This window comes from Schistocerca nitens, chromosome 2 (assembly GCF_023898315.1).
Source record: "Schistocerca nitens isolate TAMUIC-IGC-003100 chromosome 2, iqSchNite1.1, whole genome shotgun sequence".
NCBI lineage: Eukaryota > Metazoa > Arthropoda > Insecta > Orthoptera > Acrididae > Schistocerca > Schistocerca nitens.
In genome coordinates, this window is record NC_064615.1 from 683,088,888 (window position 1) to 683,108,657 (window position 19,770).

The following is a 19,770-nucleotide window of genomic DNA, read 5'->3' on the forward strand; positions in this document are numbered from 1 at the left end:
GTATCTCGTCTCCTACCTTCCAAACTTTACAGAAGCTCTCCTGCGAACCTTGCAGAACTAGCACTCCTGAAAGAAAGGATATAGCGGAGACATGGCTTAGCCACAGCCTGGGGGATGTTTCCAGAATGAGATTTTCACTCTGCAGTGGAGTGTGCGCTGATATGAAACTACCTGGCAGATTAAAACTGTGTGCCCGTCCGAGACTCGAACTCGGGACCTTTGCCTTTCGCGGGCAAGTGCTCTACCAACTGAGCTACCGAAGCACGACTCACGCCCGGTCTCACAGCTTCACTTCTGCCAGTATCTCGTCTCCTACCTTCCAAACTTTACAGAAGCTCTCCTGCGAACCTTGCAGAACTAGCACTCCTGAAAGAGAGGATATAGCGGAGACATTAATCTGCCAGGAAGTTTCATATCAGCGCGCACTCCGCTGCAGAGTGAAAATCTCATTCTGGAAACATCCCCCAGGCTGTGGCTGGCAGATTAATGTCTCCGCTACATCCTCTCTTTCAGGAGTGCTAGTTCTGCAAGGTTCGCAGGAGAGCTTCTGTAAAGTTTGGAAGGTAGGAGACGAGATACTGGCAGAAGTAAAGCTGTGAGTACCGGGCGTGAGTCGTGCTTCGGTAGCTCAGGTAGTAGAGCACTTGCCCGCGAAAGGCAAAGGTCCCGAGTTTGAGTCTCGGTCGGGCACACAGTTTTAATCTGCCAGGAAGTTTCATATCAGCGCACACTCCACTGCAGAGTGAAAATCTCATTCTGGAAACATCCCCCAGGCTGTGGCTAAGCCATGTCTCCGCTATATCCTTTCTTTCAGGAGTGCTAGTTCTGCAAGGTTCACAGGAGAGCTTCTGTAAAGTTTGGAAGGTAGGAGACGAGATACTGGCAGAAGTAAAGCTGTGAGTACCGGGCGTGAGTCGTGCTTCGGTAGCTCAGGTGGTAGAGCACTTGCCCGCGAAAGGCAAAGGTCCCGAGTTCGAGTCTCGGTCGGGCACACAGTTTTAATCTTCCAGGAAGTTCCAATTTAAGTTGTTTGTAAATGTAATGCATCAAAATTCAATTGTGACACAACTTTTAAATTTGTGTTACTTTTCATGTAAACCAAAATTTAAAAGAATTTCTTTAGTACTCACCTGGAAAGCCTCACAATTTTTATTGCTGGAGGACGATTGCCACTTTTTGCACCAAGCAGATATCTTTTCTAAATCATTCTGTAACTTATTCTGATTTTCTGATGACTTTACTAGATGTTGAATGACAGCATCATTTGCAAACCGTCTAAGAGAGCTGCTCAGATTGTCTCCTAAACTGTTTATGTAGATTAAGAACAGCAGGTGGCCTATAATGCCAGATATAATTTCAATTTCACTAGATGATTTCCCCTCTATTAATGCAAACTGTGACCTTTCTGGCATGGTATCACAGATCCCCTTACACTGCTGAGAAAGTACTCCATAGCCCTGCAATTTGATAAGAAGCTGCTTGAGAGGAACAGTGTTGAAAGCCTTCTGGAAATCTACAAATATGGCATCAACTTGAAATCCCTGTTGATAACATTCTTAACTACCTGCAATGCCATACAAAATCATGGACAGGCTCCATGAATGATTTTAACTGTGGTACCAAAATTGGTTGCCATTTGGGGGAGACACAAATCCATGGCTGGCTTCGATGAATGACTTCCGCAATGTGTCATCAAAATTGGCTCTCATTTTACTACTGTTACATTTGAAAGTCATTAAGTAACTGCTTCACACATGCCTTAGTTTTTCATATCACTTGTTTCACCTGAAATCTGTTGCTTTTCTGATTGTGGGAGTGATATCCCAAAATGTGAAGATTATTTCTGCAACACCCTGTGCTAGTATATTTACTTCAAAGAAAGAAATAAGTTTAGTAAAATTATCAGAAATAAAGACTCTACACACAATCCTAACTCAGATACCTAAAAAATTTTCTGTAATGAGAAGCGAGCAATCTAATCAAAGGGAAGAAAAATAACAAGGTGAAAATAAAAACTAAAACACTATCAAAAATAAATATAGGCCTATGAAGTTGTGCTGAAAAGTAATGCCCTCAAATTTTTTATTTTATTTTATCAATATGGTTGAAGTATTACGTGTCATACATGTTATTCAGTCAATTTCCCCACTTCCCTGGCATGTTGAAACCCTCTGCCATTAGAGAGCTCTGAATTGTAGTGTGTAACATGCCAATGTGTAACATAACTATGTCAGTGCACAAGAAATAGTGTGCTGTAACCAAGTTTATAATCACAGAAAGGATATCTGCAATTGAAATGCACAGAAAAATGAAAGCTGTGTATGGTGTTGAATGAAACATCATCAGTAATGTGTGATACTTGGTTCATGCTCATAATGGAGGAAATGGTGGTATGGTGGTGCTAACCTCAACACGTTAGAAGGAGCTCAGAGTGGCAGGCTGTGAACATATCTCGACAAGATTCATCAGAATCGAGTTACGAACACATCAGAGATAATCATCAGATAGCACAGACACAGCTCTCAGGTAAGTGTGGAATATCTCAAGAATGTGTACAGGTCATCACTGCACACCTGTGGCAAAGAAAACTGTGTGTGGGGTGGGTGTCTCAAATATTCACCCCTGACATCAAACAGTGGAGGCTGGACTTCTGTCAACAATTTCTTTTGCCTTCTCAGTGTGTGGGTAATGGGTTCCCTGACAACACTGTGATAGATGATGAAACCTAGGTTCACCATTTTAAACCTAAAAGAAAAGAGCCTTAGTGGAGTTCTGCAACAAAGGATCACTGGTGCCAAAAAAGTTCAAGATCATGCCATCTCCAGGCAAAGCCACACTAACAGTGTTCTGGCATGTTCACAGTGTGGTGCATTTGGAATTCATGCCTAAAGGCAACACCATAAACCTGCACTGTGAGACCCTCAGAAAACTGAAAGCATGAATTCGAAGAGTTGGCTCACACATGAAGCACATTCTCCTTCAGCCTCACAATACAACATCGCACAAGAGCACTGTGACAATCCGACACCTTAGGATCACTGTCATTGATTATCCTTCATACTGTTTGTACGTGGGCCCATCTGATCATCATCTGTTTCCAAAACTTAAAGAACATCTTCGAGGACTTTACTTTGATAGTGATTAAGTGGTGCAACCAGAGGTGAGGATGTGGCTCCATCAACAAGCAAAACAATCTACAGTTACAGTATCAACAAACTGGTCTCTTGGGAAAAATGTGTTCGTCACCAGGGTTACTATGTTGAGAAATAAATATGCAGACATGAAAAATAAAGGTGTATAATGTTAGTGAAAAGTTAGTTTTATTATTTTTTCATTTTATTTGTGGCTGTAATTTTCAGCAACTGTAGTATTATTTTTCGGGATAAATTTCAGTCATCAGCTACAAATAAATGTTATTATCTTTACTGGTCTCAACAAATTAATTTATCATCTTCAGAAGCTTAGTTTAGCAGTCAGTCAATATCTTCTTCATAGAAGGATAACATCTGTGGTTCAGTTATTGTAGATTGACAAACAGTGTTTAAAATAATCACACACATTACGTAAATTTCTGAACATACCATGGCATTATCCTTCTATGACGAAGATATTGACTATCTGCTAAAGTAAGCTTCTGAAGATGAAAAATTAATTTGTCAAAACTGGTAAAGATAATAAAATTTATTTGCAACTGATGAAAAATTTATCATGAGAAAAAAGTTAGTTTGATTTAAGAAAGCTGGAAGAGTTTTCACATAAAACATTTGGAGGCATTACATTTTCTGCATGCCCTCATAGTATGAAAGACAGGATGTGAAGTATAAATGTCATCAAATAGCAAAAGCAAGGATGCACATTCTACCAGTAGAAATCCGAGCACAATAAAAGATGGACTACTTATAGGTTTCACAAATTATGTTAAGTTTCCCACAAACTAAATGAGAAGTTAAATACATAATACTTTCCTCTTTGCTGTCTTTGACACTGTCTCCTCTCTTGTGTCTACTTAAGGCCCATAAGAAAGAGCAGAGTTTTTCAAAACATTTTAGATTCGTTTTCACCTGTCAATTTGTGTAGCTTTTGACCACACCACAATTTGTTTAATTTTTCCAGACCTTTTTTTATAGGCCACTGTCATGCTGAACATACAGTCACCTGTGGGGCACTGTTGATGAACAAACAGACCCATCTGAATGGACAGTAGGTCTGTATATCATTCTTCTGGGAGAAACTATATATCACATATCAGGTGCCCCATTGCACTTGATGTGGTGATTCCTTACAAAAATACACTGCTGTCACTTGCCTGAGCAGTGCAGTATTGGAAAGCAATACATACAGTTCATGTAATTTTCATCATACTTGCACTATGTATCAGGATGTACCTTTATGTACCACTGCTCATCTGGCCAGATGATCTTCTACCACGTTTTAGGTCCCAATGGAGGAGCTCCTCTTTCCCCTTTGATGTGCATCACACAATGAGGTGGCTTGACTGTGCACTGGTTAATGTTGTTGACTTGGTAAGTGATCTGCTGCACTGTTGCTAGCTATCCATCGTTACAATCCATAACATACAATGGGAGTCCCTATCATCAACACTTAACACAGTGCAGTTGACTCTGGCATCAACTCTTTCTTCCAGATTGCTGTGCTCACAGCACATCCTCGGTATGATGGTGTATGAAAAGCCCAATGCATGCATGACACCAAAAGCTGAGTTCTCACATTTCAGGCACCACATTTCTGATATCACACATTGTGCTCATCCTGTGCTCAACTGTAACGCTGACAGCCACTACGAAACTCGACATCACCCCAATCTGGTAACACCCCAAGCTATCCCATCAGAGAGCAGTGGGAAGAACACACTGCCAATAAAGTCTCTGATGAAAAATAACAACAATATTGTATGGAAGCAACTAGAGCAATGATTATGTAAGAATCCTCAATGGTATGAAGTAGCACACCAATGAGCCAAAATAATTATGAACATTGCTTAATAGCTTGTTGCTCCACCTTTAGAATGCAATATAGAAGCAATATTGCATGTTATGGAGTCAACAATTCCTTTTCAGTTTTCCAGATCAGGTAGATTTGATGGCCAAGACATTAATCTGAATTCATATCATGTCCCTCGTACAATTCTGGCCTTGTGACAGGGACAGCTTTCCTGTTAGAAGATGCCATTGCTGTCAGGGAAGATTTCAAGCACGAAGGGATGCAGGAAGCCCACAATAATGTTCACAGAGTACACAACAGTCAAGATGCATTCAGTTCCTACAACAGGCTCCTTAGAAGCCCAGGTGACTGTCCCCAATAGCACAGTACTGCCCCCCATCAACTTATGCCCGTGGCATGGTGCATGTTTCAAGCACCAGTTTGGCTGGAATTCACACATTTCCATTGATCCACTGTCCAGTCTCAATACCCTTTGCCACTGCAATCATAATTGCCGATATTGTTGTTTCAACATGGGAACATGTAGGGGTTGTCTACTGTGGAGCTCCATTTTCAACAACATGCACTGAACAGTGTGCTCCGAAATATTTGTGCCTGCACCATAACCATACTCTATTGTCATATCTGCCACAGATTGGCATCTACCGTGCTTCACAGATTGGACAAGCCTCAGACCACCAAATTCTCTGATGAACTGTGGACATCCAACACCTTGTCACCTATTAATAGTCCTTCAACACAAATGTTCACAAAAGTAACAAGCAAACAGCCAACCAGCTTTGTGATTTATGACATGTTCATTCCCAGGTGCTGGGTCTTATCACATTACATAACCGTAACACCACCAGGTGGCATTCAGTCTCACAATGGACAGGATTCATAATGTTTTGACTCATCAGTGTATGTTAAAATGTAAGAAAAAACACAAAATGCAAGAAAAACTTTTTATTATAGATTTTGAAAATACATACACAGGTGCTAGGATGAACATAAATGATGATGATTCGAACAGTACCAGGCTCTAACTACATGTAACATATTGCAGATAGGTGGTCATCATCACAAACCATATGTCCACAACTTCTTACATCATTTATTTACCAAGATCAGGTCTTATGAGTCTGATATCTCTAAAGTGGTGGTTTTTTTTCAGCATTCATAACTAAATTTCAAGATTAAAAGATATAGACTAAGTGACAATTGTTGTACAACCATAGATGTTTTTGGAAGAACCATATATTCTAAAAGCTGATGACAATAAAATGGAGGAATAATTGGACAAACTGAAGTTGGTATAATTACAACTGCAGTTAGAAAAAGTTACTTCTGGTGATAATTAATCTCAGACTGTGCAAGTATCTTGCTTAAAGCTAAATTTACTGCTTCATGATTGTATCTCTTATTTCTAAACTTTCCTATTACAATTCACCTCCATCAAAGAACAGATAAAATTCAATGAAAAATTTAATTAACTGAGACTCATGAGTCACTACTTACCTCATTAAATGTAGTTGTTATCATCTATCAGGAGGCACAATTCTGCCGAAATTGAGACGAAGTTGCTCAAAAAAGATAAAAGTCAGTATTGTGTGTGGGGCAAGACGAATAAATCTGAGAATGTAGCCCTGTTGAAGGAAAATAGTGCAGCACTGAATTAGTTTTCACATTATTAAATTATGCCAACTATCAAAGTTTCACAGAAAGCAATGGCAAATTTTTGTCTTTAAATTATTCAGCTATAGTATTGTTTTAGAGAAATACGAATATTATGGTACTGGGTGTGTGACAGATTTTTATTTTTCCTAACAAACAGAACATAGCACTGATTATATTAAAACAGGATCTACAGAATGGGGAGAAACATTTGGCTGGCCACAGTGACTTATACTTAGTTTACTTTTATTCTTTATATACATAAATAATTTTCAACAACACATTCATGAAGCAAAAATAGTTTCTACAGCTGATAATGTGAACACTATAATTAAGAATTCTGGAAAAAATTATCAGAAAATGTAAATTACATATTCTTCAAAATTATTAATTAATTCTCTGCATATGGGATGTCACCAAAATTTGATAAAAAACTACACACGTGATTTTTTACTGCTCAGAATCTGACTTTCCACTTGACAGCATTAGGGAAAATCAACACGTACGGCAGTACGCCATAATTTTCTAATTTTTTGATGTTCACACAGATATTAAGTTCAACTGCAAGTCACATATTACAGATATTTTCATACATCGTGTTCAATTACTTCTATGTTATGTGTAACAGCAATTGTTCTTAATTTATGTCAGACATAAAACTTATTTTATCTAAACTACTGTTCAGAAAAAAACAAACACCTTGAATGACTGGGGACAGGACACTCATATTCACAGGATATGTGCATTAGTATGTTCTGCAGAAATTATTAGCATTTCAGTCAGTTCAGCTTGTGTCCTGTAGTATTAATAGGCAGAGGGCCCACCATGGCCCTGATAACTTGTTCCACGCATCGCGACATCAACGCGTATAAGGTGCGAATGGCATCCTGGGGTGTAGCCATCCATGTGCATTCACTGGTTCGAAAATTCATCTGTGGTGGTTATGCAAATGCAGTCACTGTGATGTCGCTCACCCTGTCTGCAGCGAACCAAATTGCACCATCATTTTCAAACAAACAAAACCTGGATTCATCTGAAAACATTATCTGATGTCATTCCTGTCCCCCTGTGCCATCATTTCATACACCACTGCCATCTAGCATGTTTCTGCACATTTCTCAAAGCCAGTGGACGACATGATGCTGTAATAAATGGTGACAGACTGTCACTCCTGATAGTGTATGATGTTTCCCACTGTTCCACCATTGTGTCGAGGATGAGGAGGATACAGATCAGTCCTGAAATGCCATTCTGATGAAGTGTCGATCTTCTCGAGGGGCCGTTTGGGTGGTGTGACTTGTCATGTTCTCCATCCATGAACCATTCTGCACACACCCTTTGCACCGCCAAAACACTTAGTTCCACATAAGCAGCAGTTTCCTAGATGGATGCATCACATTCTCTCATGCCAATAACACGCCCTCTTTCAAAATCGCTGATTTTACGGTACAGTTTGCGCATACATCTGCGATGCATCCTGCATGTCTGCTCAAGTGACAATGACCCATTACACGTCAGTTTATTGTGACATCAAGAGCTGCAGACACATTTTACTTGTAAGTTGTTTTGCCCTGCAGCCTCGTCCAGAGGCAGAGTTCCTCTCAAGGCCACCCGCCTAGCGAGCAACCAAGAGAGGCAGGGCCACCAAAACAAAAAGTGAAAATTTTTTTTGAATAAAAACTGGGGGAGGGGAGGGGGGGGGGGGGAAGATAAGCAATAGAGATAAGGAAAGGACAGAGGAACCTTTATTGTCTATAATAAATCATACAGTTACCATTGATCTTTATTTTACAATTACCATTCCCGACTTTAGCCCATATAAACAGGTACTCATCGGCATTTAATTTCTTCTTCCTTCTCGTAGTCAAAACAAATGGCATGCTTGGAACAAGAGTACCATATGGCTGTTTAGCCAAGAGTCCTGTAGCCTCAGCAATACTCCATGTCTTCCATGCCAAAATGTTAGCATCTGGAAAAGCTTCAAGGCCACCATAATCTGCTTGGTTGCCCCATACAACAGCCAGTGTGAGCCATGTACTACCTCCAAAAACAGCCTGAACATCACAAGTGAAGTTAGATGCAGTCCACGAAAAACATTTGGACCTCCAATCAGTTGCTGTTTATTAAACTGCCCAGCCAAGTCAATATCAATCGCCTTCAAACTGCGACACACAGGCAGTATTACTAGGACCGTGTTGCAGAAGAATTAACTTCCGGTCGCCTGATAAGGCGCGCTGGCGCTGGGCGAGCGGAAGTTGTGGTTGCGATAAGCGCTACCGGGGTCCAGCTGCGCCGCAGCACGGAGTATCATTCGCTCTGCAAACATCGTGGAGTGCGGACGCATAGCTCCGGGCGTTTCGCTGGGCATTGGCTTGCTACGTTCACTTGTGTTAACGTGCCACAGCAATGCCTCTGCGACGTGCATGGCATTGTCGCTGGCGATTCAGTGTACCTGTGTATCGCAGTTTGAAGGCGATTGATATTGACTTGGCTGGGCAGTTTAATAAACAGCAACTGATTGGAGGTCCAAATGTTTTTCGTGGACTGCATCTGAACTTCACTTATGATATTCAGGCTGTTTTTGGAGGTAGTACATGGCTCACACTGGCTGTTGTATGGGGCAACCAAGCAGATTATGGTGGCCTTGAAGCTTTTCCAGATGCTAACATTTTGGTATGGAAGACATGGAGTATTGCTGAGGCTACAGGACTCTTGGCTAAACAGCATTATGGTACTCTTGTTCCAAGCATGCCATTTGTTTCGACTACGAGAAGGAAGAAGAAATTAAATGCCGATGAGTACCTGTTTATATGGGCTAAAGTCAGGAATGGCAATTGTAAAATAAAGATCAACGGTGACTGTATGATTTATTATAGACAATAAAGTTTCCTCGGTCCTTTCCTTATCTCTATTCCTTATCTCCCCCCCCCCCCTTTTTTATTCAAAAAATGTTTTTACTTTTTGTTTTTGTGCCCGTGCCTCTCTTGGTTGCTCGCTAGGTGGGTGGCCTTGAGAGGGACTTAGCCACTGGACGAGGCTGCCGGGCAACACGGGCCCTGTAGTGATTCAAGAATTTCTGTGTAAATTCTAGAACCACTCACCTTCTATCGCCTCAAACACGCGATATTCTGGATATTAGTGTGGGATGGTAGAATCCTACCTACTGCGTGTCACATGTTTGTGCGTGCAGGTTTAAAATCAGTCGGAGGAAGAAAGTAGACACAGCGGTTGGACGGAACCGACACGTACCTGTCAGGCAATCCACAGATGTTTTAGTGAGTATATAAGGAAGAACCATGTAGTTTATATGCAGCTCTGTGCTTATTGTGTCATTGACTATTGTAATTAAAACAAGAACTGTTGAAAAAGTACTCTTGTAGACTGTTGACGCAACCTTGTTAGAGGCAAGACTCATTTTATAATTCATGTTAAGAAAGGTCATGGTATCTAAGACAACTTTCTTTTAACTGTAACTCAATTTGTTTCTAATGTCTGACTGTATGAGACACTTGCAGGAAGTTACATATTCATGTGGAAAGTGAAATTTTTATTGTGTATGGAGGTCAAATACATCGTTAGTTGACGAAGAGTAAAGTTTGTATGTCTGCTTATTTCATAAGTAGAAAGAGTCTAAAAATTCCTGTACCCTGCATTATTTGATGGAGAAGAAGTCAAGAGGGTTTTCAGCAGCCAACTGCAAATTCCAAGTAAGTCACCTCGTAAAAAATTGGAAGGTGGTTTGGGGGAATAAGCCGATATAACCCAGATCCACACTCACACTTTAAGTTGTCAGAACATTAGAATGTGGCAACCTGTGTGAAAGGACTGAGAAAACAGGAATTTTAAGTCAAAAACGAGAGAAGAAGTTGTTACGCATTGCCATAGCAATCAAACATAATAAGACAAGGGAATTACCCCGAGACATTGGAATATGTTCAAGTATCCAATGGATCAAAATTTAAATGGAAAAACATTGAAGAAATGAAAAATTCACAATGATAAAAATAGTAAAGAAGATTTTGACATATTTGTCTAAGAAGAAGTATGCATAGAACGCTTCAGCTAAGAAGATCCAGTGTGGGGAGTATACAGCTCTCACATACATTGTGGGGACGCAGAAGCGGAAACCAACATACATCCGACACCACCAGCACCAGCTGCTGTTCACCGGTGCTCACTTACCTCCAAATCCGCTCACCTACGCAACGAGAATTCTACGCCAGGCGAGCATGAAACTAAACTTGTTTACTTTAGTATGAAGTGGTACAAGATACTGTTGAGTGAACTGTTATTGTGTAATTATCATATTTAAAGTAAATGCTTACAAGAGCTAAGGCATATAAAAGTATGGAAAATATATAACAGGTTAGTTAAGCTCAAGACCCTGCTATGGCCATGAAAATTAGCAATGAAGTGCCACACTGTGCTGAGTTGATAAATTTAATCAAAGCTCAGAGTCTTAAGTTACACTCATTAAGTTCTCAATTAAATATCCAGAGTGAAGCTTTAAATGCACAGTGTGTGACTCTAAGTAAAGAACTAGACTTAGTGAATTCTCAATTAAATGCTCAGAGTGAAACTCTAAATATTCAAATGACAACTTTAGGTTCGTTAAACGCCAAAGCCGACTATCAAAGCAAATAATTTAGTAATCTATGCGAAGGCATGGATGCTTTGAAGACTGAGTTCGGCACTATAAGTAATAAAGTAGAGGATTTAAAAGTAGATTTAAAGAAAGAGTTGACAAATTCTTTGATCACTCACATAAATCATATGTTTACTGACCTTAGTCAGAAACAGAATGATACTTTTTAAAGATTTATTGAAAATGTTAGAACTTGACATTGAGGACAAATGTAATAATGTAGAATCAGAACCTATTGAAAAGTTAGGATCTTTTGAAATGTGTACAATTTTAAATATAATGATGTAAGACAGGGAATGAATATTTTGAAAGAGAGTGTAGGTAAGCATAATGAATTAATGCCAATCATTCAATCACAAATTACGGGTGTCAATACCTAGGTGGATAATGTAGAAAGGAATTTCAAAGAAAAAATAGCTAACTCTGATATTATAAATGTAATTAGTTTGGAGGAACAATTTGGAGAAATTATAGAACGAAAGGTTACTGAGAGAATAACATCCAGGAATGTACCGCCTATTCATTCTTGTGAACTTAATGATACCAGGAAGAGTATGGATGACCTGTGGAGAGAAATTAAGCTTATCCAAGACAACATAGAAAAAAGGGTAACTTCACCTAATGTTGTGTTAACTAGTGAAGTGGTGACTGATTTGCAACGGGGAGCTAATTCAGGGTTATCTAGACAATTCCCTAAATTTAAGCTGGATGGAGATGTACATCCGACCCATTTCTTAAAAAGATTTAACCAAGCTTTGCCAAAAAATTGGGAAGATTCCAAGAAGATCGAATTTGCTGTGGGGTACCTTCTAGGGGAAGCCTCAGAATGGGGAACAGTAAATGTTGAGAATTTTTCCTCTAGGGAAGACTTTCAAAATACATTTAAAGAGAAGTACTGGTCTGCCAGTGCCCAAAAAAAGTTAATATCAGATCTGTGGGACACAAAATATTATTATAATACTTGGGGTACTATGAGGAAATATTTCGATTGGAATTTAACATGAGCAAAGTATTTAGATAAGCCAATGGAAGAAGGATCAGGACGTATTTTAGTTAGACGATTGCCAATCTATGCGAGAAAAGACATCTTATTTAACGGTTCGAAAACGATAGAAGACTTGTTGTCTTTTGTTTGGCGCACTTGATGCAATAAATAAGGAGCACAACAAAACTTTACACCAAGGTGAAGGTTCAAACTATAAAAGAAATGGCGGAAATAATTTTAAAAAGCATGAGAAAAACTTAGCAAAAGTACACCAGTATGATAAGAAAAGTTGTAACGACAACTGTCAAAAGAAGCATCCACATTAAATTTAGATCTGGTAGCTTCTCAAGAATTTGTACCAAGCAACCATAAAACACAGATGGAAATGTAGTATCTCATTTCAGTAGCTCACCCATAATTAGTAGTAGTGAGGAAAACGTTGTTTGACCTGAATCCAGGGCCGGCGCCCAGGTCATGGAGATACATTAGGAGGCCTTATTCCATAAAAGTATGTTAACTTTACACACAAAATACCCGCAAAGGAATGGTTGCCGCTTGAAGAACCAAGCTTAGCCACTAATAATCCACAACTTATAATATCAGGGACTGTGGAAAATTCCAAGGTTAACATATTTATAGATTCAGGGAGTGAGGTATCACTCGTCTCAAACACATTTTTTAACTCGATACAGAATAAGCAGCACTTACTGTTATTGCCAGTGACTGGAGTATACATAATCAGGATAAAAAAAGTAAACTTGTAAAATATGAAACTCAAGTGAACTGCAGTACTGGAAATATGTTATTTTGTCAAACACTATTAATAGTAGAGAATATTAATAGAGATGTACTGTTTGGTTTAGATTGGTTGTCAGAGTTTAAATTCATCTTAAACTTTGATTAACATCATCTTTGTTTTGGTAGAGGGGACAGTAGATGTTGGACACCATTTGTGACAAAATGTCATATTGAGGGGCAAACAACTGAGTGTCGGTGTCTGTGATTAACAGTTACAGCTCACTTATCACCAAAAATCAATAATGTGGATCAAAGAACACATCAAATTGATATACAAGACAAAGTTAATGAATCCCTAATATTAATCGATCAAGAAAGGCGAGATTTATATAAAATTTTAATGAAGTATGAGGTGGTGTTTTCCAATTGTCCAGGTAACAACAGCAACTATATCTGTAAGTTCAAAATCAAAGATGACGCTCCATTCTTTTGCAAACTGTATCCAATACCATTGAGTTTGAAGGAAGCAGTTCAGGATGAGATTAACAAAATGATTGATAATGATATTACAGAAAGAAGTTCCAGTGTAATGAATAATCCTCTGGTTGTGGTGAAGAAAGCTACAGGTGGGGTACAATTAGTCTTAGACGTTCGTACACTGAATCGACATATAGAGACGGAGAGAGACTGACTGATTAATATCAACCAATTGTTATCCAAATTTGAAAAGACAAGATTTGTTAGCACAATGGACTTGACCACGGGACATTGGCAGATAAGATTACATCCAGAATCCAAAAAGTAAACAGTCTTTTTGTTTGATGGAAAATCATATCATTTCAATGTGTTGCCGTTCAGACTTAATATCTCTGTGTCCATATTTATGTGTGTTTTAGATGAAGCACTAGGGAGAGACTTATTGACGGATTTGATAATATACATATACGATATCCTCATAATATCAGCTACTTGGGAGGAACATTGTCTAACTTTGTGCAAAAGACTGAAAAAATTTGAAGAGAAAAGTATTACAGTGAAGCTGTCAAAATTGTTTTTTGGGTGCCAAGAACTTAAGTTCTTAGGTCATATTATAAGGGTAAAGGAAACTAGACAGGACCCTGAATGCATAAAAGCTATCAAAGGATGTCCGCACCCCAGCAATGTAAGACAATAAATAGGTATGACCAGATACTATTGATGGTACGTATGAGGGCAAGAGTTAAATGACGTGAGAATTTTACATTTATTAAGAAGAGGAGTACTGTAGACTTGGGATCAAGGTGCAAATGATGCATTTGAAAATGTTAAAAGAGTGCTTGTTGAGTCACCCATATTACATCATCCAGTTATGGGTGAACCGTTTAAACTTTAGACAGATGCATCTGATTACGGTGTTGCTGCCAAACTTTTCCAAGGAGAATGGGATCCAAGTCATGTAGAACATAGAACCATAGCTTTTGCTAGCCATAGCCTACATAAGCATGAACTAAATTACACAGCTACCAAAAAAGAACTATTGGCGATTGTGTGGCGTATTCAAAAGTTTCAAACACTAATATGGGGATCAGAAATCCATATTTATACAGATCATCAAGCTTTATCCCTTCTAATGAGTAGCACAGTACTACACAGTAGGTTGATGTGATGGATGCTTTTCCTACAGGAATACGATATTAAGATACAGTAAGTAAAAGGTTCCGAAAATATTGTACCTGATGCTTCATCGAGGCTGCCCATAGGAATGGAAGAATTGAAATGTATGGAAGAGCACGGCGTCATTTTTGAAATTAACTTTATATCAGCAGAATATCCAAACATCACGGTAAAGGAAATGGCTCAAAGAATAACAGGGAATATCCATCATGATCCTTATTTCACAGAAATATTTTCTATGTGTATCCAGAACTCATTACCTCCTAATCAATTAGGAAAATGGAAAATTATAGATCATAACTTGATTTGGAGAGACAGTGTAACATCACAGTGTTGTTGCTTATGTATCCTGAAGATAATGGAAGACGAACTGGTGTGGTATGTTCACACAGGATATGTACACTTCAGAATAAAATAATGTATATCCCATATGAATAAATTTTATATTTGAAGAAACTAGGTCATAAGATATCATCTTTGATTAGAAGATGTGAAACTTGCCAGAAAGTATAAGAGAATAATACTCAGGTGAAATACAAAATGTATCCTATTATTCCTAAGTCATTACACAACCTTGCAGCGGCAGATTTTTTTGGGCCAATTCCACGAGGAAAGGGAGGAGTATCATATATTTTGGTTATCACAGAATGTTGGTCAAAATATGTTAAACTATATCCCATGAAAAGAGAAAATAAACAGACGGTTATACACTGTTTACAACAATACTTTCTAGAAGTAGGTAAACCAAAACGGTTTCTTACGGGTAATGGACCACAATTTGGCAGTAACAAATTCAGAGAATTCCTAGCGTGGGAAGGTATTCAACAAGTGTTAATCTCCAATTATAATCATCAAATCTGTGTGAGCGAGTAATGAAGGAAATTGGAAAATTATGTCATACTTACTGCCATGAAAAACATACTTCATGGGCAACGAAAATTAAAGACTTTGAACTTATCCAAAATGAATTACCCCATTTATCGACTGGGTTGACACCTTTAGAAGCTAAAGGCAAACCTTTTGTAGAAGAACAAGTAAATCAGGAAATAGTTTCTAAAAATTAATGAAAAGGTGCTACAAAAAATAAGTAAGCATGACAAAAAGGCTGTGGAACCTCAGTACCAAGTCGATGAACTGGTTCTTATAAAACAACATCTTCCCAGCTCAACTCTGAAGAAAGAGACTCATGTTTTTTCAAAAATATGAGGGACTGTACCGGGTACAAACGGTGGTTCATCCTAAGACGTTATTTTTAGTAGATCCCACAACTGGATTCGAGAAGGGTAGATACAATGTAAAGGATGTAAAATTGTATATCCCCCAGGGATGTTAACATTCTAAGTTAACAGGCAGAGTAATGACGTTGGATACCGAGCTGTTTTCGAGGTTTTTTCCAAATAGTTTCCTGCACCAAATTCCTTTAAAATCTAGAACTATTCTGTAATCTTATTACTTAGAGAACTGGATATGACTATGAAATAGAGAACAACTTTAGAGAATCACAGAAATAAAGTGATATCTAGATGAAATAAACTAAATAGAGTTATGTTTGTGGAAAATATGGTAAGACGTGACTAGCTGAACAACAGTTATACTGTAGTGTATAGATTTTCTATTTTGTGTAGAGTATTTTATACCTTTTATGAGATGTGATATAGATGGCAGGGTTTGTATAAACTTTGAAAGGGGTGGGTATTGTAGCTAAAATCATGATTTACAAGAACAGATAAATCATGATTAACACAAAACACACATCACACCTTTCAAACAACCCTCACAAACAAGTGTGCCTGATTTTTCATCATTTTCCATTTCCTTAGGGTTACTAGGATTTCCTTTGGGGTCCTCAAAGGGTGAAGGTGAGACAAGGCCGTTCAGTAGGAGATAATTTAACACCAAACCTCCTCCGGGGTCTCACTCAAGTACCTAACGGGTAGAGTTCCTATGGAAGGAGGGGTAGGGTGGGGGTGGGGGTGGGGGGGGGGAGGGTGTCCTGTCTTTGGGGCTATCTTCTTTTCTTCTTTGATCCCAGCATCCATATATATTTTTTCCTTTCTTACTTCTCATTTGACGACCTACTTCTCATTTGAGGGCCTGTTTATTTTTTCCCTCTTTCCATATTCACAAACTTCTATCGCTGAAGTCCTTCCTTATTTCCGTGGTTACTAAAAACCTAAGTCTTATCTTTAGATAAGAAGGCCGAAGAATCAGACTACTACGAAAGATGTCTGCTTGTGTCTGTGTGTGTGTGTGTGTGTGTGTGTGTGTGTGTGTGTGTGTGTGTGTGTGTGTGCGCGCGCGCGAGTGTATACCCGTCCTTTTTTCCCCCTAAGGTAAGTCTTTCCGCCCCCAGTCACATCATCTTTGTTTTATATATATATATATATATATATATATATATATATATATATATATATATATATATATATATAAAAAGAAAGTGATGAGACTTACCAAACAAAAGCGCTGGCAGGTCGATAGACACACAAACAAACACAAACATACACACAAAATTCTAGCTTTCACAACAAACGGTTGCTTCGTCAGGAAAGAGGGAAGGAGAGGGAAAGATGAAAGGAAGTGGGTTTTAAGGGAGAGGGTAAGGAGTCATTCCAATCCCGGGAGCGGAAAGACTTACCTTAGGGGGAAAAAAGGACGGGTATACACTCGCACACACACACATATCCATCCGCATATACACAGACACAAGCAAACATTTGTAAAGGCCATATATATATACTGATAGTCTAACAAAGAATTTTACTGTATCCCAGTGTTTCAGAGTAATATTGCAGCAATAAAACGTAAACGAGTGAATAAAACCAAAATTTAAAAAAAAAAAAGTTGCAAAAGAAATGTGCCATTTACTACAGCAAAACACAGTGCACACACAAGTGCCTGCCAAAATCAAAATGTGTCAAAGGCTTTAGGACAAAGACTATGGAATACTTCATAACACCAAACTGCTTCCAACGAGTGTGACATCATAACCACAGAACAACAAGAAAAGAGAAGCACATCTCCCATATTAAAAGGGGGAAACACATACCGATAGCAGTGCCTCTAGTGGTATGGAGATGAACTAAAAAAGGATGAACATTGCAGGTTGCATCCCTGCGTACATTGTACGTTTTATATATATATACAACACTCGGAAGGTGTACACGATTAAAGGCAGAGCCACGTGTGAAAGCACCCACGTGATCTACCAACTGACCTGCCTACAGTGTGATGCATTCTATGTGGGAATGACCAGCAACAAACTGTCCATTCGCATGAATGGACACAGGCAGACAGTGTTTGTTGGTAATGAGGATCACCCTGTGGCTAAACATGCCTTGGTGCACGGCCAGCACATCTTGGCACAGTGTTACACCGTCCGGGTTATCTGGATACTTCCCACCAACACCAACCTATCTGAACTCCGGAGATGGGAACTTGCTCTTCAATATATCCTCTCTTCCCGTTACCCACCAGGCCTCAATCTCCGCTAATTTCAAGTTGCCGCCACTCATACCTCACCTGTCATTCAACATCATCTTTGCCTCTTCACTTCTGCCTCGACTGACATCTCTGCCCAAACTCTTTGTCTTCAAATATGTCTGCTTGTGAGATGTCTGCTTGTGCCTGTATATGTGTGGATGGATATGTGTGTGTGTGTGCGAGTGTATACCCGTCCTTTTTTCCCCCTAAGGTAAGTCTTTCCGCTCCCGGGATTGGAATGACTCCTTACCCTCTCCCCTAAAACCCACATCCTTTCGTCTTTCCCTCTCCTTCCCTCTTTCCTGATGAGGCAACAGTTTGTTGCGAAAGCTTGAATTTTGTGTGTGTGTTTGTGTGTCTATCGACCTGCCAGCGCTTTCGTTCGGTAAGTCACAAAGATGATGTGACTTACCGTATATATATATATATATATATATATATATATATATATATATATATATATATATATATAAAGATGATGTGACTTACCGAACGAAAGCGCTGGCAGGTCGATAGACACACAAACAAACACAAACAAAATCATCTTTATACTCCATGTAGGAAAAACATATCCAAAAACAAAGATGATGTGACCCACCAAACGAAAGTGCCGGCAGGCCGACAGACACACAAACAAACACAAACACACACACAAAATTCAAGCTTTCGCAACAAACTGCCGCCCCACCAGGAAAGAGGGGAAGGAGAGGGAAAGACGAAAGGATGTGGGTTTTAAGGGAGAGGGTAAGGAGTCATTCCAATCCCGGGAGCGGAAAGACTTACCTTAGGGGGAAAAAAGGACAGGTATACACTAGCACACACACACATATCCATCCACACATATACAGACACAAGCATCATCTTTATTTTTATATATATATATATATAAATAAAGATGATGTGACTTACCGAACGAAAGCGCTGGCAAGTCGATAGACACACAAACAAACACAAACACACACACAAAATTCAAGCTTTCGCAACAAACTGTTGCCTCATCAGGAAAGAGGGAAGGAGAGGGAAAGACGAAAGGATGTGGGTTTTAAGGGAGAGGGTAAGGAGTCATTCCAATCCCGGGAGCAGAAAGACTTACCTTAGGGGGAAAAAAAGACAGGTATACACTCGCGCACACACACACATATCCATCCACACATATACAGACACCAGCATATATATATATACACTTCTACACAAACATTAAGTCACATAAGAGGAAGCCTGTCACGATGTGAGAACCGCCAGGTGTCGTAGGGAAAATGTGTGTACATATGGAAATATGCTCACATATATAGAAATCTATGACGGCTCTAGATCGAATATTCATAAGAAGAGGTGCACATACATAACGAACAACTATAGAGTAGTAATGAGTAATGGATACATAAGAGAGAGGAGTGAGCAAAGAAAGAAAACGAAAATAGGAGTAGAATTAGTCATGTTGATCATTAGGTTACATCAGTGTAATAAGTACTCTGATGAATTGAAGGATAGTGGGACGTAAATAGTATATGTAGACATAGTAACTATTGAAAATATAGAAGTTGATAAGTAGAGGAGGATTCTAGGGAGTAAATGATATATTAAAGAATGAATGCGAAGTTTAAAATAGATTTACATCTTTACCAGAAGATATTTAATTACGGTATACATA

At 39.0% G+C, this 19,770-nt stretch overlaps 1 protein-coding gene across 4 annotated transcripts in view; it reads right to left on the bottom strand.

Moving 5' to 3' along the window:
- LOC126236821 (mitochondrial dicarboxylate carrier-like) overlaps positions 1 to 19,770 on the bottom strand; it is an 85,047-nt gene that overhangs the window by 2,565 nt on the left and 62,712 nt on the right. For all 4 annotated transcript variants that reach the window (XM_049946421.1, XM_049946420.1, XM_049946418.1 and 1 more), the window contains exon 8: positions 6,460 to 6,587. In XM_049946421.1, coding sequence (XP_049802378.1) covers positions 6,480 to 6,587 — 108 coding nt within the window. In that variant the 3' untranslated portion in view covers positions 6,460 to 6,479. The remainder of the gene's footprint in view (positions 1 to 6,459; positions 6,588 to 19,770) is intronic.